Source organism: Nesoenas mayeri, assembly GCF_963082525.1.
Source record: "Nesoenas mayeri genome assembly, chromosome: 20".
Taxonomy (NCBI): domain Eukaryota; kingdom Metazoa; phylum Chordata; class Aves; order Columbiformes; family Columbidae; genus Nesoenas; species Nesoenas mayeri.
In genome coordinates, this window is record NC_137569.1 from 10,201,837 (window position 1) to 10,227,756 (window position 25,920).

At 51.8% G+C, this 25,920-nt stretch overlaps 1 protein-coding gene across 1 annotated transcript in view; it reads left to right on the forward strand.

The window, feature by feature from the left end:
• Positions 1 to 25,029, forward strand: part of MTMR4 (myotubularin related protein 4) — a 58,976-nt gene extending 33,947 nt beyond the window's left edge. Inside the window, exons 4-19 of the mRNA XM_080357331.1 lie at positions 258 to 374; positions 1,039 to 1,121; positions 1,312 to 1,478; positions 2,861 to 2,957; positions 9,745 to 9,858; positions 15,412 to 15,608; positions 16,021 to 16,149; positions 16,418 to 16,529; positions 16,962 to 17,157; positions 18,062 to 18,247; positions 19,085 to 19,255; positions 19,372 to 19,526; positions 20,079 to 21,306; positions 21,955 to 22,065; positions 22,361 to 22,449; positions 22,824 to 25,029. Of these exons, the coding sequence (XP_080213457.1) occupies positions 258 to 374; positions 1,039 to 1,121; positions 1,312 to 1,478; positions 2,861 to 2,957; positions 9,745 to 9,858; positions 15,412 to 15,608; positions 16,021 to 16,149; positions 16,418 to 16,529; positions 16,962 to 17,157; positions 18,062 to 18,247; positions 19,085 to 19,255; positions 19,372 to 19,526; positions 20,079 to 21,306; positions 21,955 to 22,065; positions 22,361 to 22,449; positions 22,824 to 23,001 (3,330 nt within the window). The 3' untranslated portion in view covers positions 23,002 to 25,029. The remainder of the gene's footprint in view (positions 1 to 257; positions 375 to 1,038; positions 1,122 to 1,311; positions 1,479 to 2,860; positions 2,958 to 9,744; positions 9,859 to 15,411; positions 15,609 to 16,020; positions 16,150 to 16,417; positions 16,530 to 16,961; positions 17,158 to 18,061; positions 18,248 to 19,084; positions 19,256 to 19,371; positions 19,527 to 20,078; positions 21,307 to 21,954; positions 22,066 to 22,360; positions 22,450 to 22,823) is intronic.
• The last annotated feature ends 891 nt before the right edge of the window (positions 25,030 to 25,920 follow it).

Here is a 25,920-nt window from a genome sequence, read left to right on the forward strand (position 1 = left end):
GAGTCTGGTCCGTCCTCTTGACATCCCCGTTATCCATCAGGAGGTTCTCAGCAGCTCCTGATGTATCTTTGGCAGCAGATCCCTCGCGTGGTCCCAGCGCTGTTGGTGCTGTTGTGGGCTCTCAGCACACGACGAGCACGTTGCCGGGAGTGATTCCCACGGGAGCTGCGCTGCGGGGCAGCGGGACGAGCGGCTCTTGGCACGGATGGTGCCCACAGCTCTCTGCATGTCTTCAGCTGGCGGTGTCTCCCTTGCAGGTCCCGTTCACGGTGTTGCAGGGTGAGGGTGTGGAGTATCTCGGCCATGCGAACGACGCTGTGATCGCCATCTCCAACTACCGGCTTCATATCAAATTCAAGGATTCTGTGATCAACGTAAGTCCGCATCTGCCTGTTCCTGCTGCCTGAACCATGATTCCTCGCAGTATTTCGGGGGGGTAAAGGCCAGTTCTGTGTCGTTGAGCTGTGCCTCTTCGAAGGCCATCTCGTGTTAATGCTGGTCGTGCAGTTGCTGTTTTGCTGCTGCATTTTGGGGTGTAGATGGGGTTCTCAGCTGGATAATAATTAGGTCTTTCCCTTGCTGTTCTTTTTAAGTTCAAGCATTAAGCTTGGCAATTTTAAGACTGTTAAGGTCTCTTGTAGGCCAGTTTTAATGAGACTTCTCCTGCCTGGGGACCAGCAATCGAGAATCAGACAGTGGGAGCCTGAGGCTTTCTCTCGCTGTCTTGGCTCGCCGTCTTTTATTGCAGCTTTTGTCTGGCTCGGTTACCTGCACTTGTCTGGATGCGATTTAGTCAGTAACTACCCCCAGGTGTGAGGCTACCCAGGGACAGAACAGAAATCCGAATAGTAATTGTCGAAGGAGGCTCTACGCTGAGTCACCAAGCTTCATAAACCTCCGAGTGGGTTCGTAGTTTGGAGTAGAAGCTCGTGACTGTTGGTGGAGCCGTGACTGCGTGTGACGGGCCTGCGGGCCAGGCTGCGGTGTCTGCCGCGGGGTGCGGCGCGTCTCGTCATGCCCTGTGTCTGTCCCTCGCAGGTGCCTTTGAGGATGATGGAAAGCGTGGAGTGTCGGGATATGTTCCAGCTTCACATCGTCTGCAAGGACTCCAAAGTGATCAGGTATCTGTTTAATTGTTATATCGTAGATGCTGCTGCAGGCCGGTCGCCACGGTCAGCTCCAGCGTCTCCCTCTGTGCTGCCGTTGGAATGGAGCTTTTCCTGGCCAGGGTTACTAAGACAGAGCTCCCTGTCCATGTGTCTCGGCTGGATGAACTTACCCACTGAGGATGATTTACTGTTGGCTTTGCAGGTGCCATTTTTCCACCTTTAAGCAGTGCCAGGAGTGGCTGAAGAGGTTAACTCGAGCCATTGCCCGCCCTGCGAAGCCTGAGGACCTCTTTGCGTTTGCCTACCACGCGTGGTGCTTAGGAGTCTGTGTCGACGAGGAGGATCAACATGCACATCTCTGCCGTCCAGGTGAGCTCCTGGCTGGTCCCCTCTCTGCTTTTCCATCCAGAAGCGCTGCAATGCAGTTTGAACTGTTGTTCATAAACTGATGTCTGGCTGTGTCTTATGCTGTGCTGTAGCCATAGCTCAAGTTTACCTTGGTGAGGGGCATCCTGTACCGGGCCTGGAGATCAGCTGATGGCCAGGTACAGCACAGTAAAAGAAATAATAGTAATAAGGACAATAAGGGGCGTTCTGAGCCAGCAACATGTACACAACTTTTCCCTTTTTCCTGTGAAAACACCCCATACTTTAGTACTCTCATAATGATGGAGAGCCCACGCAGTCTTGCCCCAGGGTAGTAAACACCATCAGCTTTGAGGCAGCTTAATTAACATGAGTCCATCTGCATCTCTTCTCCAACACCTAGAAATCATAGAATAGACACTCCCGTGTTCAGATCTGTGGAGACGTCTGGTACGTCTTTATACAGACACAAACAGAATCTCTGAATCCATAAAGAGAGGAGCAGAGCTGTGATGGTGCCCTCGTGTGGACTGGGAGTTTCGCTTCACTGGGAGCACAAAGTTCACTTGCAGTTGCTTTTTCTTTAAACAGCTTCATCATGGATAAAAGGGGATTAAAATGAGTGACAAACCTGGCTGGAGTCTTAAAAATGTGCTGATATGAGAGGAGAGAAGCAGTAGCATGAATGAAATATCCAAACACAGGTTGGGATGGAGGGATGGGGTTGAATGGGTTAGCTGAAAGAGATCTCAAAAAGAAGCTGACAGAGAAAAGGTAAAGTACATGTTTTAACTGTGTCCCAAACACCAGCCATTGGGTGATGTTTGTTGTCTTTGCTTTAGAGAAAGGAGTATTCTCTAGTATAAATAAACCTAGCTGTGGAAGTTGTTGCTGCAGGATATGAATGGGGTGAAGAGCTTTGCAGTGTTTATTTATTAACAAGATTTGACACTTGAGCAACAAAGGCATCCAGGATTTGTGAGGCCAGGCTGAAACATGAGAGAACAAACCCCGAGTCAGTCTCTGAGAGATGAGTCCAGAAAAAGGAGCTGCCTGGAGTGGGTGCTCAGGACTCCTCTGCCATGGGTTTCCTGACATCTGCTTCGGAAGCCATTCCTGTCAAAGGGCAAATGTGGGTTAAATTAATGTCCCCCACTCTCACATGGATGTGGGAAAGCTGTTTCCATCTGCTCTGTGCCCTGAGACTGAGAGTGACCTGATTTAACACAAAAAGCAGAGGAACCCCCGTGATGCACACATCTTTTTGGCTTCTGAAGCAGATCGCCGCTGTCCAGCTCCTGTAGTTTCTCTGTGGCCTGTGAACGCTGCGCCGGAGCTGCCGCTGGCACGTTTGTCAGTAAATACCCCATGCTCTGCTCTTCCAGGAGACCACGTGAGATTCCGATTTGAGATGGAGCTGGTGAGGATGGGCTTTGACTTGCAGAACGTCTGGCGCGTCTCTGACATCAACAACAATTACAAGTGAGTGTTTCACCACCGGGCTCTCCCCGCTCTCCCCTTCCCTTCTTTCCCTTCGCAATCCCTGGCAGAGCAGCGGGTGAGTCACACCCCAGCTAATCCTCTTTCCTGACCTTCAGAACCCTCAGGCAGATCAGCATATGAGCCACATCCCCTTTCTTCCCACCTTTCACATTGTAGAATTGAAGGAATCCAGCCCAAAAACCTGGGCCAGCAGCAGTTAGAAACGCTAACTCGGGTGGTTGATAACGCGCTGGCCATAACTCATCCTTTGATGACATTGTCTTGGCGGAACCGTCCGTCGTGGGTTCGCGTTTCTGGCCAGTTGTTCTCTCTAAAATGCTCTTTGAAATGAAGACCAAAGTTTTGATGGCTGTTTAGGAGTGGGGTTGGGCCAGTGCAGGGCTGTCTGATGCTCGGCACCCTGGGGAGCACGGGAGGCTCGGTCGGTCTGGAGCAGAGGCTGAAGGGTGAGCTGCCCGCAGCTGCTGGAACGGCATTTCCAAAGGCGATGGAGTGAAACTCTTCTGACGACAGCAGCCGGTGGCTGAAGAAAGAGACGACAGCCACGGGATGCAGCTTGGGACGTTCAGACTGGACATGGGAGGAAAAAAGCCCAGTAATTCCCCAAGAGTGTCCTGGGGCCGATCCCCGGAGAGGTGGGGGTTCTTCATCCTTACAGATCATCTCGGGTGATCTGGTGGTTCCCCGTGAGTGGGAGGCTGGAGTGCAGATCTCCCGAAGGTCTTTCCCATGAACACGTCAGTGATCCCAGCCTGTCTTCTGCTCCTGGAAGAGCCCAGGAGCTCCTGGAGAAGCGCTGCCGCATTCTTTGCAGCAGGTGGCATTAAGCCAACAGGATTTTATTAAGCTTTGCCAGACATATTCATTTCTGCATTCCCTATAATCCTTTTCTTGAAATGACCGGTATCCCTCAATCTTTTCTTTGTCTCAGCCAGTAAAGGCATCCCCGTCACCTCTGTGTCACCCAGGTCCCTGTCACTGGTTTCTCATGGAGAGGCCTGGGGGGGAAATCCTGGTGGAGTTTTGCAGTTTGCTGCCTTTTCTCTCTTCCTCGAGAATCCGAGCAGCAAGCACTAGATTTGGGGGTTGTTTTACAGTTTACTTGGCCGTACTGACCACATCATTGCTTTTGGACTGTTAACATGGTTTTAATGGCATTTACACAGTTTCTCCAAGGATGTAAAATAAGAATCGTTCTCCTGACCTGCGCAGTTCTGGAGGACGCAACCTGTAGGTCCCTGCCCTAGGCAGAGTCTCCGTGTGTCTTTGAGAGCAGCCAAGGTTTTTGGGGATGTGGTTCCCTCTGACAGCTGCAGAAAGTCCAGCTTAGGTTGGCCGTCTGTGGTTTGCTCTCCTGGCCAGTAATTCACAGCAATTAGCCAACTTCTCTCCAGACAGATGTTTTCTTTCCAATCAAACCAGGGAAGAATGGACTTGAAACAAAGCTCAGCGAGCTGGATGCAGGCCTGGCTTTGCTTTTCTCCGTGTCCCGAGGTCCCGCGTGGGGATCCCAGCAGGTCGCACCTTCCTGCAGACATCCCGACATCTTCAAGGTGGTGGTGTTTGCTTGTGCAACTCAGAAACCAGTTCTGCTTCGGGGAGTGTGTCTTTAAATCCTGCCTTGGCTTTTGATCCTTACCACCTGCCTCTATTCACAGGAATCAGGTTACTTTTTAACTGTTTATAGTCCTTTTATCTTTTATTTCCCAGCGTTGGCAAAACAGTGTTGTTAGAGACAGGATACTCCAAGGTAATGGCTTTGTCCGTTGTCTTTCAAGTCTGTTCCGAGATGTCCTTATCTGGAAACTATTATCTTCTTCCTGGCGACAGCCATCGTAAAATTAGAGCAATACAAGCATATAATAACCACTCCTTTGGTCTCCATAAAGGTATACTATTCCAGCATACAAAGATAACAACATGATTGCGTGATCTCTCTGTGGCTCTCGGTGGGAAATGGACCTGTTTGGCCATTCCCCATCTGGGGCACCCGTGTTCTGCGACAGGACCCGTTTCATCTCGGCCTTGATGCTGCTGAATTTGCCATGTGCATAGTTCCTTCAAAAAGGAAAACAAACCCATTGAGTGTCGGTGCTGGTTTTCAGCTCTGATCTTTTTGCAGTTGTGGTTTTATTTGTTTTGTACTTTGTAAGGGAAAAGCTGAGTTCTGTCTTATGCTTTAGGCAGCTGATGTTTCCCACCCATTTCTGTGGCTGCTCTTCATTCGTATTTTGTCTTTTTTTTTGGTTAAAATTCTCTACAAATTTTAATACTATCCTTGGCTTTAATTGAAGGGTGATAATTAGTGTTCTCACTTATATTTGCCATGTGCAGACAATAAGTCTGCAGAGGCCATTAGCAAAACACTGTTTTTGCATCCCATGGAGGAGGATCCCTCTCCCCGGCCTGGCCGCTCCCTTCGTGCTGAGAGGACCTTTCGTGTCGCTCCTTGTCCGTAGGTGTGACCTGTGCCGATTTGTGTGTTTGTGGTGTTATAGCCACACTTTTCTGGGGTCAAAACCTCACTGTTGAAAACAGTCTCATCCTGTGTTCTGAGACATCCCGAGGTGTCTCAACCCACACTTGTATGACCTTCATCGCTTGGGCTCTTCTCCTTGTGACACACGAGCACCATGTGGGGATGAACACGGTTCCCCTTGGCGCTCCCTTTGTTGTGAAAAATGACCGTTAAAGTCCTGCGCTATTTATCTTTTCAAGAGTTGCTCTTTCCTCAGAGGAGCTGCCTTCCGGTCTGTGGGGAGTGACCTGTGAAACAAATTGAACAAACCAAAAAACACCCCACAGCAACAAAGGAAAAATAAAACAACCCTTCTGAAAACCCACATCCACTGGCAGCCCCATGAGCCGCATCTGCTCGGTCAGTGATGCTTCCAGCGAGCTGTTCGTGCGTGACACAGCGTCCCTCCTGAAGAGCCGTGTTGACTCTTCCCGCGTGTGCCATGTTTGCCCTCGAACCAACCGTGGCCGCCGGGCGCTTTATTCTGAACTCACATTTAAGTGCTTTCCCAGAGACCTTTTTACCAACCCGACGCCGTGTTTGCCACCGTTCATTCCTGCGGCGCCCAAGCCAATGTAAGCACCGGCGGTTAATCATTCACCTGGTGCACGTTTGGGTTGCCGTGGAAATGCTGAGCATTATCTAGTCCTGGTGATTAGTTACTCCTCGTTCCTAGCAGATTGTTCTAAAACTTCCCACGTTGTCCCTCGTAAAACGGGGTTAGTGCTGGCAGCTTTTTGGGGGCTCTCCTGCTGAACACCAGCGCAGATAGTTCAGATTTTCTGCTGTGATCTTGCTGATCTGTTAGACCTTCACTTGTGCTAGCAGGCCGATACGCCCGCAGTGTTTGAAAAAGGTCTTCAGAGCTTTAATCATTTAACAGATCATTTCTCAGAAGCTGCACGACGTCTCATTTTTACTGTTCTTTTTAATTTAGGTGCACATTGGGCTCCTCTTGGGTTTGAGTCCTTTGGAAACATTTCCCCTCTTTGAAGGGTGTCCTTTGACATCTAAAATCCTTCTTTTGGTCACTGTTTAGCCCTTTCTGATCTTATTGATGCATTTATATTAATAGCATGTCCAAATAACCACCATATCTACAAGTTTTTTCCCCTCTTTTCTGAATCTGGTTGTTACTGCTGTGGGAGGCTCATCCCCTCCGAAATTCTACTGTGTGATGAATATGTAACAAAGCGATTTTTCAATTATTCTATTTTGAAGCAGCTTAGGACCGAAGGAGGAGTTCCATACTTTTGTATTATTTGGCTGGTGGCTTCAAGAAGCAGCTGATGGTGTCTAAAACCGTCACCTTTGTCTCATGTGTTATTGTGATGCTCACGTGGAAGCAGCGCGAGTCTCCCATTGCAATTCCTGCCTGCACAGCCTTTCTGAGTGTGTTCCAGCCTCTCGTGGGTGTCGTTATGGTCGCTGCAGTGTTTGGTGTTTGCGCCTCAGTGCTCCCCCAGTTCTCTTTAGGCTCGGGATTTGAGTCCATGCACATTCTGCTTTGTTTCTTGGTGCTGGTGACTCTGAGCTTCACGCTTTTACCTTCATGTTTTCCTGGAACATATTTGTTTTCTAGCTCAGCCTATTTCGGTTTTCCTACAAAGCTTGTACTCTGAAATTTAGGACGCCACTAATAAATCCTGCCTTTTCAGTTCATCTACTTTATTTTTCAGAATTCTACCCTAGAAGCACAGGTCTGTTTGTCTTGACATCGTTGCCTGTTTCTACGCGCTCTGCTTAAATTTGGACCAACTTCTTGAGTCTGTCCTGTTTCCTACCTGTGTTTATCGAATTCCATCTTACTGTTTTCCTAAGGCTGCAGAGCTCTTAGAAGATGTGCTCCTGAACCTCTGCTCTGCCGACTCTCCCCGGTTTTCGGTTGCTGACATCTCCTGGAGTGTTTCACCTCAAGTGCCAGGGAACTCATTCTGTTTTCATTCCCATGAAGCCAGTTCTTGTACAGACTCAACTGTTCCAAAAGTTCCTCCAGGTCTTACCAGGTGCTCCCACATACCTTTATTCTCAGTCACACTTCAATGCTTCTCTAATTTCCTGACCAACTTCACCGGTGGAATCTGAGGTATTTCAGAGATGTCCAAGCTTAGACATCCTACCACAGACATCCTGGTCTCCAGCGTCTTTCCTGACAGCTTTAATTTTGCTGCCTGAATTCCTCTTCCTCACCCTGTTGTTTTTTATCTCATAGACCAGCTTTGCTTTCAGCCCGGGGCTTTTCTGCGGAGCTGTCTAGACTCTGTGTGAAGTGCCGTGGCAGGCGGTTCCTCACCAGCATCGCGGACTAAATAGCACTAAGTGCCGTATCGTGCCTGTTGCCATCAGCAGGGAAGTCCCTGAGCTCAGAGGAGTCACAGAACCCCAGGCCGGTTGGGTTGCAGGAGCTCTGCAGATCCCAGCCCAGCCCTGCTCACGCAGGGTCACAGAGCAGATCACACAGGTGGGTCCAGGCAGTTTGAATGTCTCAGAGCAGGAGACTCCACACCCGCTCTGGGCAGCCTGGGCCAGGCTCTGGCACCTCCCAGCAAACAAGTTTCTGCTCATGTTCACATGGAGCCTCCTGTGTTTCAGTCTGTGCCCGCTGCCCCTCACCCTGGCGTTGGGCACCATGAACAGAGTCTGGTCCATCCTCTGACACCCACCCTGAGCTATTGATCCCATGGATCGGATCCTTCTCAGCTTCTCTTCTCCAGCTCAACAGCCCCAGCTCTCTCAGTGTCTCCTCATCACAAAGATGCTCCAGACCCCTCCTCATCTCCGTAGTCCTGCACACCAGGCCACCTCTGGAGCTTACGGCTGGGTAGTTTCACCCCCCTCACATTGTTTCCCATCTGCCCTGAAACATTCCTGCTAAAGGATGTGAGTTATAGCCTGGAGCTGGAGCTGCTCTTTGATGTCGCTTGCATGTTCGGCTTTGTTTCAGCTGCTGGATGGAGCTCAGCTGGTCCAGCATCCGGGCAGCGCTTTGTCTGCAGCATGTGACCTGCCTGCCCTGCCTGTAGCTGTGTGCTGCCTGCCCTGCCTGCGGCCGTGTGCTGCCTGCGACCGGCCCTGCCTGCAGCGGGGAAGGACAGGAGCTGCAGTAACCAGGAAGCGCCTGTGCTCCTGGTTTCTTACCTTTGCATCATTCTACTCTCTCCCCTTCTCCCCAGCACCCCTTGGCTGTCCCTCCTCTTGCCATGCTGATAACATACCTGCAGCTGGATTTTTAACATTTTTCTTGGGACCTCAGCATTTGCAATCCTGTTGCCTCTTCATGTCTTGCCCACCCTCCCCAACTGAATTTCCATTTCAGCTGGACTGTTCTACACTTGTGTTCGCGCAGATGTGGGGCTCCTCTGGCACTGCTGCTCTGCTCGTCAGAGAGTTGGGTCCCCCCACTATTCACTGTGTGCTCCGGGATTTAGAAGCATAGAATGTCCTGAGTGTCTCTTCTTGAACACTGTCAGGTTGGGGCCGTGACACCTCCCTGGGGAGCCTGTTCAGTGTCCAGCACCTCTGGGTGAAGAACCTTTTCCTCATGTCCCACTGACCCTCCCTGGCACATCTTCTGCCGTTAGTTCCTTCCGCAGGGTCCGGATCGGACTCGCCCATCACACTCCTCTCACTGCTAGTGTGTTCACATGGGAATCAGGAATCTTATTTCTGGTGCCCCACAAAACAGGATATTCTTTTAGATCTCTCTCATGTCATTTTATTATAGCATACCCCGAATCACCACTGCCAGCTCTCTGGGCAGAGCTGTGTCTTCCTTGCAGAGAGCAATGTGCGAAGCTTATCTGCAGTGACCCGTTTTCTGCAAGGCAGAAGGTGGCAGATCGTAATTTACCAGAAGCCGTGTGCATTTCTGGGTTTGCAAGTGCTGCGAGGAAACCAAAACCCCACATAAATTAAGGACTGTTCCCCTAAACCCTCATGAATTCTTAAATCCCGAGTATGCACCAAAGGCACCCTTGGGAAGAACGGGGGTACTTTGTACAGGCCGGAGCGAGTTGCGGGGTGAAAGCAGGTTGTCTGCTCTCAGCTCATTCCTAACAGCACTTTCTGGGTCACTTTTCCCGCATTGAGATTGTGCTAAGATGGGTATGAAGAAGAGTCGAAGTCCCACAAGCCAAGTTTGGGGAAACATGAGCTGCTCCTGCCTTCGCTCCGCACGGCTTCTCTAGTGCGGATTTTTGAATGCAGAGTCCTCATCTTGCCTCTGTGCTGCTTTTCCTTTCTGCCCAGACTTTGCTCCAGTTATCCCCAGAAGCTGCTGGTCCCTGTCTGGATCACCGATAAGGAGCTGGAGAACGTGGCTTCGTTCAGGTCGTGGAAAAGGATCCCTGTGGTGGTGTACAGGTAACAACCAAAGAGCTCTCCCCTAAACCTACGGCAGTTGCCTTTGTCCTCGTGGTCTCACCCGTGCTCAGGTAGATCTGAAGATGTGGGTGATTTTCCTCCTATGGAGATACAGCAAGAACACTGTGTTGGATTAAGATTTCTGAGTTTCAAAACCTTTTCACATCTTGGTACCTGGATGGTGCTTTGAAAAGAAGTCTTGCCCAAAACAGGCCCTGCTGCCAGCTGGACATACCTTTAAACACCCCAGAGCAAACCATTTCTGTTTTGAGTGAGTTCTGAGGGTCTGACAGCGTTTAGGTAACAGAATGAAATGTTTGCATGTGCTTGAACTTTGTTGATTCGATAGCTGGTAAATATACAGAATACCTATTCCCTGATCAGCCTTCCAAAAATAATGTATAGAGGGGGATGCAGGAGGCCAGGCAGCAAACAGAGCAGGGCTTTTCAGGGCGGAGGATGGTTTCCCATCCAAAACATCCTCTGGGAGACCGGTTGAATTAGTGCACCCAGTCAGTGCACATGCTGGAACGTACGTTATGGTTTCTAGCCTTAGATTCCATGCTAGCAGTTACTAAATCCAAATATAAAACGCTGTGAAAATAAAAGAGCTGCACAACAGAGGACAACCCTGCGAAGTACAAAAGCCTGGAAACAAAACCAGGGAATTTACACGCCTCTTAATTCTACATCTTGGTGTTACATTGTTTGCTGTCAGGTGGTGGCAAACACTGGGTATTACTTCTTCTAGAAGGACTAAATTCTCTAGCAGAGTAATAACAAGCGCTGCTCATTGTCGGGAGCCTTTCCCTCTTTGTAGCCAAGTCAGCTAAGAAGTTAATTGTATTTGCGATTACTTTTGCTAAAAATGGCCCAGCGCTGGAGACTGTCCCGCTGCGCCTCCCCACCCGAGGGCAAAGCCGTGTCTTTTTGCTACTCTAACAATTATTTTGTTCCTTGCTTTATAATATCGCTGTAATGGTACCCGGTAATTTACAACCCTTTGCAGCCGGGGATCAGATTAGAAGATGCTGACAAGGGATGCTACAAGATGGGGCAAGCGCTTGGCCATGGTGTATCTCTTGTTTTCATGCATTCTTTAGCCTCTGCCCTCAAGATTGGAAGCCAGGAGGGTCTGTGAGGGCCACGGCTTTTTCTGGAGTGCCCTGTGCTGTATGGAAAGGGATGGGAAGATTTTAAAAGCCTCACGCTCAGCTCCCCATCACCCGCAGATGAGGAGAGAGTGGACAAGTGGGCTCGAGTACGTGACAAGCACAGGACTGTTTGCTAGAGTTCAGGGCTTTGGAGAACAAGGCTGAATTCATCAGCTCACAGTCTGATCTGTGAAACGTGACACCAAAGGTACCACATTATCAGTTTTCTTTCAAAAAGTACAATTTACCTGTTAAGCAGAAATCTCCATCTCCGAGTCCTCAGTGGGGATGCGCAGTAGAGATGCAGGAACCAGGCACATTCGCTTTTAAAACAACGCAGAGGATGCAATTAATTATTTAGCTGCCTGCAGAGGCAGACGGGCATTGCCTGCCAGCCGCTCCTGGTCATTACCCACTGTCTGCACAGCCACCTTCAGAAGACCTTGGGGCTGTGTGAGCAGGACAGCTCGATGCGCTCGGTGTCACCTCTGCCCGTGTTGATGCTACAGCAGATGAACAGGACACGGCTGCAGCCCCAGGGCCGAGCACTCGCTCTCAGGCTTTGGGATGGTGCCAGAGTGAGACAGGAGCTTAACCCAGAGACTTGGGAAATGAAAGGACTTGTGCATGTGTGTCTCAGTGGGCAACCTTTAGGCGACAGCTCTGTAAACCCTCTATTGGCTCTTTCGTAGAATGATTTTGGTTGGAAAAGGCCCTCAAGATCATGGAGTCCAACCATAACCCACCCCTGGCACTGCCCCATGTCCTGAGAACCTCATGTCCGTCTGTCCAGCCCTCCAGGGATGGTGACTCCAGCACTGCCCTGGGCAGCCTGTTCCAATGCCCCACAGCCCTTTGGGGAAGAAATTGTTCCCCACATCCAACCTCACCCTCCCCTGGCGCAACTTGAGGCCGTTTCCTCTGCTCCTGGCGCTTGTTCCTGGGGAGCAGAGCCTGACCCCCCTGGCTCCAAGCTCCTTTCATGTGTTTTAATCCAAGCTGCTTGACTTGCATTGTGGCTGAGCTCTCTTATGGCCAGAAAAGCAGGGAGTGGACTCAGGAGATCTTGGTTGATGCTTTCTGAATGATTGTTATGTGTTTGGTAGCACATGCTAATGACATCAGATGTGCTCTAGCCTTGTGCCCTGGATGAATCTGGGAGTAAAAGCTCAACTCATAAACTACAAAGGCACTTCATGCTCCAGCTCTGGATTCTGGAAGGGTCTTGAGTCATTAAGACTAAACTGAGGACCCCTACAAAGTAATTTTGTCCACATAAGTTGAAACACTGGCACCTTCTGCCTTTCCAGCTTCGAGAAAGGAACTTTGTGCTTTGAGGAAACCTCCACAAAAATCCCCTGTAAGAAAAGACCTGAAATGCTTCATGCGCTTGTGCAGGGGAGGTTTGCAGAAGGCTGAGCTGAGCCCTGGCTGCTCCCCTCACCTGGGAACTCCCAGCGAGCTCCCTTGTGGTTGTGGTTTGTCCACTGGCACTTTCATGACTTCACGCTCATCGATACTGGCCATATTTCCTCGTGTTTATTGGCATGTCTGATGTGTCTTGAAACCGGCCACCTCAGGGCCATCCCCTGCCCAGCATTTGTTGCAGCGCTGAGAAGTTAGTGCTACCAAGAAGTTTTCTGTATTTAAGGTGACTCTCTGGCAGCAGTTGCGGTGTTGCATTCAACAGGCGACCTCTGCCTGAAGTGGCCTGCCCAGCTGAACTCTTTTTCCCCCTCTGCACCCCAAAACAGTGCCACTGCATCCCAGCAGCCTGCAGGATCTGTCCCTGGCACAGCTCCTGCCTTTCCCAGCAACGTGCTGAGGCGCTGGCTGGGAAAGCGCCGGTTGGCACAGACCAGAGCACGGGTGTGCCGGCAAATAGGCTCGGGGAGCGCGGGCTGGTGCTTAGTCCACGCCTGGGCTCTGTTTCATTTCTGAGCATGAATAAAGCCTTGGCTGCTGTCTGTGCGAACCGTCCTCCCCTGATCCTGAAGCCGGCAGTGGGGCTGAGTGCTCGGTACATCACCCTGCGAAATGCAACAGCTGTAGAGGTGGCGCCGAAAGAATGAGGACCCCGCGGTGTTTTGACTCAGCTGAACACGTGAAAGCCTTCGGTTTGAGGTCTTGGTCATTATTATCTGTGAGATGTCACTAATGATAACAGATCTTGTGTGTTTATTGATAAGTTGCCTTAGGAGAATAAGGGGACCTTGTCTTTGAGAAGCAAAACTGTTCTGCAAAGTGCAGGAGCTGCTGCTGAGACACCAGATGCCCATCAGGAGGTCAGAGCCTCGGAGCATTGCCGGGGCGTGCAGCAAAAGGCACGAACAGCCTCTGTCATCCCCTGTGGAACAGCAGAGCTCCATGCAGGGTGGCAGCATGAGGAGGATGCACCTTCACGAGAGCTTCTCAGAGCCCTCGCTGGCAGCCACCCAGCCTGGGGTGCTGGGTGAGGCTCCTGCTGTGCGTCAGCATCCGCACTGTGACGTCCCCAACTTCGCACCAGTGCAACTTTTTCAGAGCTGTTGACCTACAAAGAGAAAACACCTGGATGTGGTTTGTCAGGAGCTTTATCTGCATCTTCCAGCTCATCTTCAGAGGGGTTCTGCCCAGGCAGGGGTGGGATAGGAAGGGTGAACGCTGTTGTGAAGAACCGAGGTGCAGGGTCTGGTCTGTCCTGTCCCCAAGAGGGGCCAGGAACCATGAGTTGTGTGTCAGGAGGTCGAACAGGTGGGACAAGTACACAGAGATTCCTTCCTGGGGCATCTCTGGAGCAGCCGCTACCTTAGATTTCCTCCAACAGATATTCAGAAGGTGTGATTGTGTTTCATGGTCACCTGGTGGACCTATCTGCTGTAAATTTACTGTATTTTGGAGCCCGTTTGTGCTTCCACATTTCACTGTGGCAGAGTCAGCTGTCTGTCCTGCCTGCTGTCCAAGAAATACCGCTGGTTTTTCTTAAACTTAGGGCATATCTGACCATTCCAGTACTTATTTGGATTTGGGGGAAAAATAAAACTAATTTTTGTGACTTTTTATGCCTCCCATCCATCCTCATCCTTCTCCCATGGTGGGGACTTTTTTCCTACTCACGTCCCTTTACTGAAGCTCTTCTTTTCCTCTGTCCCTGCCACCCTTCTCTGGAGGTCTGAGTACGACATTATCCTTTTTGAGATGGTTTAATGTGAAATAATGTCCTTGTGAACATGCGTGAGATGTGGTGCCGTCACGTTTGTTGTCTGGCTCTTCTCGGAATAACTGCTGGCATGTTCTTAACCTTTTTGCTTCTTTTGAACATCGAGCCGAGGCTTTTTGAGAGCTCAATGACTTTGAAGTTTTTGAGATTTGGAAGCCGATTTGTACCCCTGTCGATAGCTGGAGTTACATTTTGATCACTTGTAAATACTTTTCATTTATTAATATTAAATGTCATATTCTATCACCTACTATCACAGGATCTTTTGCAACTCTTACCTGGTTGATGCTGTGTCGTCACCAGCAGTTTTGTCACCTAATTTCCCTTGCAGACCATTTGGGAATGACCTGACCAGTCTGTTCCTGTGCAAAACAACGTATTCCTCTGCAGACCTTCCACCGGGCCTCAGTAGCAACAGCCAGTGTAGGGTTCGCATTTTAGGGGTTAATCAACACCAGCTCAGGCCTCCACACAGAAACAAACCGGTCTGATGCTGAGTGAGCTGATCCTTCTGCCTTACAAGTGATAAATGAAACGGTTCAACAACCGGTATGTACTTTGGGGAAAAAAGAAAAGAGAATGGGAGAACAGAACAGTATTAGAATAAGTAACTATTAATTCTCCAAAGTACAACCATAATGATTTGAAGTTTTCCTCTCTGGTTTAATATATTGTCTATAGGCAATAACAGACATATATATTATATATTTATAGATAATAATATGTTATTGTAAATAAAGTATAAAAGTAGCTCAGTAGAGTAACAGAACAACTGGCAGCTTCCGCCTGGCTGCAGAAATTCCCCATTCAGTGTAGTGGTAGCTGAGAGCCAGGGCACAGCCGTCCCTCCTGGAGGTGACATCCCCTGAGCCAGAGCTGTCCCCAGAGCTGCCACTGTCCCCTGGCACCAGCGGGTCCCGACAGTCCCTCCTGCAGCAACCTGCTCCTAATACCTGGTTTTGTGAGCTGTTCCAGCTCCGTGAGCTGCTCGCAGCCACATCTGTTGGTCACCATGTGAGTGACGGCCTCCTCGTCACCATTTTGTTCTGAATGGCATTTATTGGTGATGCTGTGTCCCAGCACTGGAACGCAAGTGTAAATGCAGCAAATGGTGCGGTGAGGGGGTTAGAGGTGTCTCTGTAGGTGAGGTTTGCTGGGCTGGTTCTCCGGGGGTTCACGAGGCTCTTGCTTCCTCTGCAGACATGTGCGCAACGGGGCGGTGATCGCGCGCTGCAGCCAGCCCGAAATCAGCTGGTGGGGCTGGCGAAACGCTGACGACGAGTATCTGGTGACGTCTATTGCCAAAGCCTGTGCATTGAACCCTGGCGCGAAGGTGCCGGGCGGTGTGCCGCACAACGGGAGCAGCGACGGCGCCGAGGCCTGCGACACCGACTTTGGTGAGACACCTCGCTCCCCTCTGCTCCCCAAACACCTGAGTTGATCAGGGCTTCCTACACCTCAGGGTTGCTGCCAACAGGGCAGCAATCCCAGAACCCCAGGCTGGTTGGGCTGCAGGAGCTCTGCCGATCCCCAGCCCAGCCCTGCTCACACAGGGTCACAGAGCAGATCACACAGGTGGGTCCAGGCGGTTTGAATGTCTCAGAGCAGGAGACTCCACACCCGCTCTGGGCAGCCTGGGCCAGGCTCTGGCACCCTCAAGTTTAATCTCAATATGCAGAGGGATCATCTGGGTCCCATCACGCCGGGGCCACGGTGTGTGGGACGGGTTTCTGGGCTCGGTCATGGCCAGCGTTGGTGGCACCGGGGGCCTGTCCTGGGAAGGAGCTCAGTCCACATGTGTCTCTGCAGACTCGTCCCTGACGGCGTGTTCAGGCGTGGAGAACGCGGGAACTCCTCAGAAGCTGCTAATTCTTGATGCCAGGTCCTACACTGCGGCCGTGGCCAACAGAGCGAAGGGAGGCGGCTGCGAATGTGAAGGTACAGAGGGCAAAGCACATCCCAGAACATCTCCCTCTTGGACCCACTTTGTCCTAAAGCGGAGTTTGGGTTGAGTTGGTCTCTGGGAGCACATTTCTCTTCATGTTTGTTCCATTATTCCCGATGTATTGGTGTTGGTTGGTGAGGCTTTTATAGCAAACCTGCCTCCCTGCAGAGCGGGACTGGTGCTGAGAGGGGACAGCTAAACGAGCACATGGAGGCAGCAGCAGCAGCTCTCTCTGAGTGTTTCCCTCTCTCTTGTGTTCAGAGTATTACCCAAACTGTGAAGTCGTGTTCATGGGCATGGCCAACATCCACTCCATCCGGAACAGCTTCCAGTACCTGCGCGCTGTCTGCAGTCAGGTGCCGGACCCCAGCAAGTAAGTGACTGTTCTCTCGCTGATTTTGACACCCTAATCTGTGAACGTCCTGGAGTATTTTCCCTCCCTTTTCCTTTTTCCTGTCCCAGATCTCTACTTCAGAAAACAGAGGGATAGAAACACGCTTACAGTGCTTGAACACTGCTTATTTTGATCCTTGGCAATCCAGAAGAGATTGCAGCGCTGCCCCAGTGTCACTTGGTTGTGTGTGTCCTCCAAGGGTTTCTACAGTGTAGGTGTAGCTGGGAAAAATTGAGATTAGGGGTTGGATTCTTTCCACTTATTCCCAGGCTGGCTGGGTCCTCTTGAACATGTTTAGAAAAGGCTGGTTTTCAGTAAGGACTCCAAAAAGACTTGGGTTACAATAGATTTCATTTTTTTTTCACTGCAGAGCTAAGCAACCATTTTCTTGCCTTTTTCCACCCCTTCTAGCTGGCTTTCCGCCCTGGAGAGCACCAAGTGGCTGCAGCACCTTTCCGTCATGCTGAAGGCAGCCGTGCTGGTCTCCAGCGCGGTGGACAGAGAAGGGCGGCCCGTGCTGGTTCACTGCTCCGACGGCTGGGACAGGACTCCGCAGATCGTAGCGCTGGCAAAGATTCTTCTGGACCCTTACTACAGGACCATGGAGGTACGAGTTGTGCTTCACTGCTATTTCATGGCTGTTAAAAGGCGGCTTTTGTCCTGGAGCCTCAGGAGGAAGGAGCAGGATCGGTATTTGGTAATTAGCTGAGCGGTGTTTCAGAGCTTCTGTTGTGGGCGTTGGGTTTTTCCACATTCTCTTCCTGCCTGTTTTCCTCTGCTCAGCTTGGTGAAGCACAGTGGTAAATAACCTGTTGTGTTCAAGGTTTGGCCGCTTCCCTGCATATTCTCCAGGCTTTTATTGTACAGAAATACCAACTGTGAGTTTGTGTTTGGAAACCTCTGACACGGGGGTGGTTTTGCTCCCAGCCCAGCACGGGTGCCGCCTCCTTCCACTGCAGGTCTTGCGCTGCAGACCTGGGTTTGCCTTGTTGTGTACACATACGCAGGCACGTTGCAAGAAGAGCCAGAGGCCACGGATGCGTTTGCAAAGAGCAAGTTTTATTTTAGTTACTTCTCTATTGGGGATCTCCGAAGCCGCACCTGAGCTCCCAGCAGAGGTGACAGCAGCAGGGACGCAGGCGCTGGTCAGTCCAGCCCTGCTGGAAGGTCACTGGGCCTGCTGAGCTCACCTGTATTTCACGGCTTCAGGCAGGCGCAGCCTCCTGCTCTTTCTCACAACAAAGCAGGAATCTCAGACATAGTGAAAAAGTGCCTAGAGTTTCTCACAGGCCTGTGTTATCCAACACAGAGATTCTACTCGTCAAGCACACAAGGTCAGTAAAACAATTAGTGTGATGTGTGTGCTTTTTCTACAGACAGGTGCAAGTCACTTGAGCATATTTACATTTAACTAACCTCCTCGCAAAATCTTCCGCTATATCCCCATACGCTTGTCCTGCCACCTGCCTACAGCAAAGCGTCCGCAGTTTGCTTTTGTCTTTTATTCACAGGGCTTCCAGGTGCTTGTTGAATCAGACTGGCTGGATTTCGGTCACAAGTTTGGTGATCGCTGCGGTCACCAGGAGAAGGTGGAAGATCAGAACGAGCAGTGCCCAGTTTTCCTCCAGTGGCTGGACGCGGTTCATCAGCTTCTGAAGCAGTTTCCTTGCCTCTTTGAATTTAACGAAGCTTTTTTGGTAAGAAATACACATGCAAAACATCTCTTTATCCCTTGCCAGATGTGAGCAGAGCCAGAGGGAAGGCCATGATATTTTACACCCTTGTGGTTGACAGAAAACAAAAACGGAATTATTTAAAAACGGGGAAGTGTCTGAGCGCTTGGGCTCTGCTGGATTCCTGACGTACCTGCACCGTGTGGGTCCAGCCCCGCGTGTGGGTCCAGCCCCGCGTGTGGGTCCGGCCCCGCGTGTGGGTCCAGCCCTGCGTGTGGGTCCAGCCCTGCGTGTGGGTCCAGCCCTGCCGTTCAGCCGCAGCGTTTCGACCTGGCTCTGTGTGTGTGTTGCTTCTGTTGGCTGTTTGCAGTTTCCTCCTCCTCCCGGGGGTGCTGCAGCTCGGAGAACGTAACAATGCACAGTGATGGAGGGTTTATATTCTCTGGTTTCTTTAAATCGTTTCTTCTCCAGGTCCCTCTCTAGCCCAGTGAATCAGATACCATCAGCAGCATTGTTTTGATTAAAAGCCTGGTTTCCTTATCTCAGAGCAGTATGGGTCTGAAACATTTAATAAAGCTAAATTAAAGAAATGATAACTGTTAATCTACGTCTTATCAGATAATACAGGTCGGGTTATAGAGGGATGGGCGTGGTATCATTGACTGTTGCTTTCACTTTAATCAAGCGATTCCCATTGCTGTCCCTTCGCTGTCCTGCCCTGTGTGGCACAGGACAGCAGCACGGTCACTGCCTGGGGTTGAACACATGAGCCGTCCCAGAGGAGCGTTAAACCTTTCCCTTGTAGACAGGAGACAGCGTTTCCCGCTGGCCCTGAGCGCTGTTCCCCCTGTGCCGCTGCAGGTGAAGCTGGTGCAGCACACGTATTCCTGCCTCTACGGGACCTTCCTGGGGAACAGCCCCTGCGAGCGAGAGATGCACAACATCTACAAGCGAACCTGCTCCGTGTGGTCCCTCCTGCGGGCCGGCAACAAGAACTTCCACAACCTGCTCTACATGCCGGGCTCTGAGCAGGTGAGCAGAGCTCCTGGGCCAGGTTCCAGGCTCTGCCTCCAGGCACCGGGGACTGTGTGGAGAGGCCGAAAGGGTTTCCTTTTGTGTACATATCTGATCACAAGTGGTTATTGCAGGTGCTGCATCCCGTGTGCCACGTGCGAGCGCTGCACGTCTGGACTGCGGTGTATCTCCCGGCGTCCTCGCCGCACCCTCTGGGACAGGATGACATGGACGTTTACCTGCCGTCTGGGTCGCAGAGCCAGGAGTTCAGCGGCAGATGTTTGGACAGGTGAGAGCCCGGAGCCCCAGGCCCGAGCTGGATTCTTTCCCTCCATGCTCGTTGTAGCTGCTCTGTTTTACCGGTTGTTCTCTGTGGAGAGCAAGAGTTCTGTAGCATTGTCACAGCCACTTGGAGAAGAACGTGTACAGCTCCCAGCTGCCCCTAAACCAGCAGATAGTGGAGGCCGCACCGTAGTGTTGTGCATTTCAGCTCGTGCTACTGCACCGCCCCTCCCCACCCACCTGTCATCTGTAACTAAGAGCATTTCCCTTCCCTCTTCTCAGTTTCAGCTGAATTGAGGAGAGTTTCAGGAGTTTTGTTTTGAGATTTCATAGAATGAGAGAATCATTTTGGTTTGAAAAGCCCCTCAAGATCATGGAGTCCAACCATAACCCACCCCTGGCACTGCCCCACGTCCTGAGAACCTCATGTCCGTCTGTCCAACCCTCCAGGGATGGTGACTCCAGCACTGCCCTGGGCAGCCTGTTCCAATGCTGGACATTTCTGTGAATAAATGTTTCCTAATATCCCATCTAAAATTTGTTTTCTTTTGGATTCTAGATTACCAAAGACAAGATCTATGGATGACCTGCTTTCAGCCTGTGACTCCAGCAGCCCGCTGACCCGCACGTCGAGCGATCCCAACCTCAACAACCACTGTCAGGAGGTCCGGGCGGGCCTGGAAGCCCGGCACGGCACGGCCGAGGGGGCCGAGCTGCACGGGGGAGAAGGCGCTGCCGGGGCTGCCGGAGAGACGGGGCGGGTGGAGGAGCGAGAGGAAAATGCTCTCCTGAAAGCCAACAGCGCTTGTAGCAGCCATGCTGAGCACGGAGAGCAGAGCAAGGAACCGAGCGGCTGGGCTGCTGTGCCAGCAAGCGGTGCCTCTCTGGACGCAGAAGAGGGAAATGGAGCGGTCACGGAGGAACGGGACGGCACGTGTCCAGCTCCAAATCCTTCCGAACAGGAAAATATTGAGGGGGTTTCCACTAGTTCTGGAAAGCAGTTAGAAACCGTTCCCCAGGAACCTTTGAAGGCTGCTGGCCTGGTGTCCAATGCAGGAGGCTGCCCCAAGGGAAGCACCACCGGCCAAGACATTCCCGGCCAGGAGTCCGTGGGACCAAGCGCCCCTTGTCAGGACAGCCCAGGCCCTGCCACGGGCGTCCCCTGCCCGGGTGAAGACAACGGCAAAGGCGACGGTGGACGGAACGTGCCCTGCGAGGAGCCTGGCCGGCCGGGCAGAGTCCCGCTCGAGCAGTGGCGCAAGCCCATCTCCCAGAGCCAGAGCAGCGAGTTTTCCTTCCTGGGCTCTAACTGGGACAGTTTTCAAGGAATGGTGACACCGCTCCCCAGTGGGGACCCTGCACCCAGACACCTCCTGTCCTACGGCTGCTGCAGCAAGAGGCTGAGCAGCAAAGCGCTGCGGGCGCCGGGCCTGTGCCTCAGGGAAGGAGCGAAACCTGCCGCCTGCTCTGGCCACGGCAGCGCGCATTTTGCAGGCCCCACGGGGAGGCCCAGCCGTTCGTGGCTGCCCTGCCACCTGAAACAAGCGTCTGGTCCCAAGCACGTGCCACCAAAATGTCCTTCCCCTGTGCCTCCTCTCTACCTGGACGATGATGGGCTCCCCTTCCCCACGGATGTGATTCAGCACAGGCTGCGGCAGATCGAGGCCAGCTACAAGCAGGAGGTGGAGCAGCTGCGCAGGCAAGTGCGGGAGCTGCAGCTGCGCCTGGACATCCGTCACTTCTGCGCCCCTCCGGCTGAGCCGCCCATGGACTACGAGGATGATTTTGTAAGTAGCGGCCTGGAGCACCCCAACTCTGGGCCAGCAGTGCTCCTGCACCCCCACACCGCCCTCTCCAACCTGCAGTTCTCACTCTCATACTTTTGGAGTGGATCGTATAACCGTAGAATAGTTTGTGTTGAAGGGCCCTTCCCAGCTCCCCCAGTGCCCCCCCTGCCATGACAGGGACATCTGCACCAGCTCAGGGTGCTCAGAGCCCCGTCCAGCCTGGCCTGGGATGTCTCCAGGGATGGTTCAGCCACCACCTCTCTGGCCAACCTGGGCCAGGCTCTCACCACCCTCAGGGCAACAATTCCTTCCTCATGTCCAGCCTGAATCTCCCCTCTTTAGTTTAAAACCATCACCCATCGTCCTGTCACAACAGACCCTGCTAAAATGATTAAGATTATTGTATGTTTACTCAGCCCCGTTTTCCTCCTGTCCATGTGCTGTGTCCTCATACCACCCAGAGGCATCTCTGCTTCTTGAGGACCAAGCAACAGCTCCTACATGCTCACTACATGCTTTGCCTCCTTGCGTGGGGAGCTGCGGAGCCACCCCCGTGCCCCTCACAAGCACCGAGCGTGGCCAGAGCAGGGAACGCCCTTGACGCTGCAGCTGAGACAACTGAGGGGACATGCGACTCTGTTTTTGCAGACATGTTTGAAGGAATCGGACGGCAGCGACACCGAGGATTTCTGCTCTGACCACAGTGAAGATTGTTTGTCAGAAGCGAGCTGGGAGCCAGTCGATAAGAAGGAGACTGAGGTATGTGTCTCGTTTTGGTGGCTGTGATGCAGCAGGAGAGGATATTTCTTAGCAGTTAACTTTGTTAGGGCAGCAGAGGGTGGGCTGGAAGCACGGCAGAGAGTATCATCCTTGTCCTTTATCACATCCTCTGCGTTCCCTGCTGCTGCTGGGGCCGGTGGAAGGGGACGTGGGGGGTGGGCTAATCCTGAGCCATCCTGTCATGGTCCAGAGCCACATCTCAGCCTGTGCTGGGGTCCTAGACCTGGTCGTCATGTCACAAACAGAAAGCTGACAGGACTGGGGTTTGCTCTAGGTCACGCGGTGGGTTCCAGACCACATGGCCTCGCATTGTTTCAACTGCGATTGTGAATTCTGGCTGGCCAAGCGGAGGCATCACTGCAGGTAAGCAATGCTCTCGCTGTAGTTCCGCTCCTCTGCTCCGGCTGTTTCTCACAAACTCACAAAATGCCTGTTTGCGATGTTTGTTCCCTCCAGCTCCCAGGAGAGACTTTTAGGACTTTCTTTTATTTGCCAGGCCTCATAAATTCCCTGCAGATTTCCATTCTGCATTGTTCTTTCTATTTTTCCAAGGCCTTTCATCCTTCCCCTGGGTAGTAACGCCCATGAGTCTCTTTTTAGTGGTAGCCAGTTTGCTCCCACTGGAGACCAGTGTATGTGTTGAAAAGTCCTAGTTGGGCTGGTACTTCACCCTGAACCGGATCCTCTGCTCTGCTGTTCCTGGCTCTCTCTTCACCAGTTTTCTCGCTCCTTGACAGGAACTGTGGGAACGTGTTCTGTGCCGGTTGCTGCCACCTGAAGCTGCCCATCCCCGACCAGCAGCTGTACGACCCCGTCCTCGTCTGTAACTCCTGTTATGACCACATCCAAGTGTCTCGTGCCAGGGAGCTCATGAGCCAACACCTGAAGAAACCCATCGCCACAGCCTCCAGCTGAATGCCAGACAAGGGACCTGTCTAAGCCCAGCCTTTCCTCCTGGGGCTTTGAAGGGTGACTCTGCCTCCACTCTTGTGAAGGCCTTTGGTGCAGCCCTCGAACACCACGCTCGAACGCCCCCTCTGCAGCAGTCTCGCTGCTGGGCTGGGGCAGAGGAGCTGGGGCTGGAGCACGGTGCGTGTCCTCCCTCTGGTACCCGTGGGACGTACGTTGTAGCCTGACGAGCTAGGGCTAAAGAGAGGATTGCAACCTCTTCCTTTTGTGGGCTGGAAAGCGACGTTTTCACAGCTATTGCCTGTGCAAAGTACCCCCAAAGCAATAGAAAGGCATGTTTAGAACCACCCCCACCAAGGCAGGCTGCTGTTCCAGAAGAGCGCAGGCTCTGGGCGGCACCGCGAGCTTCGGAAGGGCCTCAGCCTGGAGCAGTCCTGTAGATTCTCTTTCCATGAGTGAGATTTGCGATCAGCTTGGTGAACAAGACTCATTAGCCATCACTAATTGATTTGTCTCTTGAGCGTCAACCAGAAATTCATTCTGGCTGAAAACGGGCCGAGCAGATTTTGCCCGTTTTCATGCTCCGCTAGGACTGGTGAATGCACTTGACTCTCCGACCTCCCAGCTCTGCGGGGAGATGAGAAATTGGCTTTTTCACTTCTGCTCTGCCCGTCTGCTTCGTCTGCGGTCGCGTCACAGCGCGGTGCTCACACAGGACTGGCACCTGGTCCTGTCCCGGCATGGAAACAGAGCTCGCCTTCCCGTGTTGCTCCTCCGGCCCTTCTCTGCCCTCAGCTCTCCACTTCCTACTGCTCTTTATCCTGAAAACTTGATACCTTGAGGGTATAGGCCATAATGTGTTGTTTTACCTCCTGGAATGTGCTGTCTGGTGTATGTGAGGGTTTCGGTCCAAATGCTGCTATATATTTCTGTGCACTTAATGTAACCCGAAGAAGGGAGAATGAAGCATCGATACCAAAACGGGGGTGGAGAGGACACTGGCTGACACAGACACTACGCTCTGTGCTTTCCGCGGGAGGACGTACAGCCCAGCTACAGCGATAACCGTGACGTGCGGCATCTCTGCAGTGGTGGAAACAATCTCTGACGTGCCCCAGCACTACCTAAAATGCCTCTTGAATTTGACTTCTTTTTTGTCTCCTGTACAGTGGTCAAAGTTCAGAGTTGCCGACTTGTAATTGCGTCTCTACTTCTTTAAACAAGAGAGCAAGACTCCCAGCTCGTTCTAAGAAAAACGAACTGGGTTTAGAAAGAAAGGTTTAGAAAGAAAGGTTTGGAAAGAAAGGCTTCAGGTGGGCTTTTAGTCCCTAGATCCCTCTGGGGGTATCCATCCTGCCTCCTTTCTAAGAAATCTGTGGATATTGATGAGGAAGAAGAGTTTGAACACGGGGCATTTCTTTGCTGAAATGCAGGTTTTCTTTCCAGCTCAGTGCAAAGGTCCAACATGCTCTGCACCCCATGAGCTGAGACTTTCATACATGGGGGGCGTGTATTTCATACCCGTGAGGGCATTAGATCTGTTAACAAGGCAAAGGACTTTACGCTGTTAGGATCTCCCAAATTTTTGCTAATGGTTTGTCATCTCCGGCGGAGGGAATGGAATAACGACCCTTTCCTGCACTTTGATATGTCAGCCTCTGGTGTTGTAAATCCCGATAGTGTGAGCAAAGCTGGCGTCGGCTGAAGGCCCTGGGCCGACCGGGACTCTGCTGCTTTTCCGTACTGGGAACAACCGAAATGGCTTTGGGAAGAGAAGGCTCCTTGCTTCGGATTCTCCCCTGCCTTGGACCTCACAGTCATTGCCGGACGTGGAAGAGCGACCGTGGGGCTGCAGAAGAAACGGGGTTCACTCCTGTTTTGCGTGTGTTGGAATGACTGCGAGCAATAAGGAAGCCAGAAACTGGGTACTGTTGGCCCTGCCGTTCAGGCCATTAGTCCAAACTGCTTTTAGCTCTCGTGAGTTTCAGCGTCACAATGTGCCGGCCAAAAAACTCTAAAAAATCAGTTCGATAGCATTGTGACAAACAAAACGTGCTGTACAACTCAATACAGTCGAAATAAAATCTCTATATTAGTGCTGCTGCGTTTGGAGTCGTTCTTTAGTTCGTGTGAATTCTTCTTACAGTGTTTCTCAGGCTGCTGTTTGGTCCTTGTTGCCTTGTCCTTCCATTCAGGTATTGTGGGAATTTAATGTTCTTTCTCACAAGTAAGAATCCAGGCTGGGACACAGAGCGCGCTGCGCTGTGCTCTCCTGCTCCGCTGCTCTGCCAACGACCTCGAGCAGCCCAGGATTCCAGCGCCTTCCAGGGAGGAATCTTCCCGTTCCGGAGCAGCAGGTGCGCAGGGTTCACAGCTCTTCACCCACGTTTATGCCGCTGTTTGCCAGGTAGGTTGTGTGGCCGTGTGCCCGTGCAGGTTGGTAGATGGGGACAGATGTGCTCAGCCCCATGTGCCAGAGTGACGCAGGTAAGTTATAGTTTGTGGCGGAGCTGGACAGGATCTGTTAGGATGCCTGTCCTCAATTTCAGGCATCCAGGGATCTTAAAATTGAGCAGATCCCTGGTCAGCTAGTCCCAAAGTTCATGTCAGGGTTCACATCAGACAGGTAGCACCTAAATGCTTTGTTTTATTGGAAATGTTAGCAGTGAGATAGCTTGTCACAGCTGAAAATGAACCGTTTCTCCTGAAACAGCCATGGGAAAGGTCACCTGCTCTGGTGACCCTGCGTTAGCAGGGGTTGGACTGGATGATCTCCAGAGGTCACTTCAACCCCAACCAGTCTGGGCTCCTGGGATCTTCAAAGGCAACATTGCTGCTTATTAATCATGAATGAGGTTTCTGCAAGAAAGGACAGTCTGCTGGTCAGCTTCCAGGCTCTGGTGTTAACACTGCCCGTGTCACCCA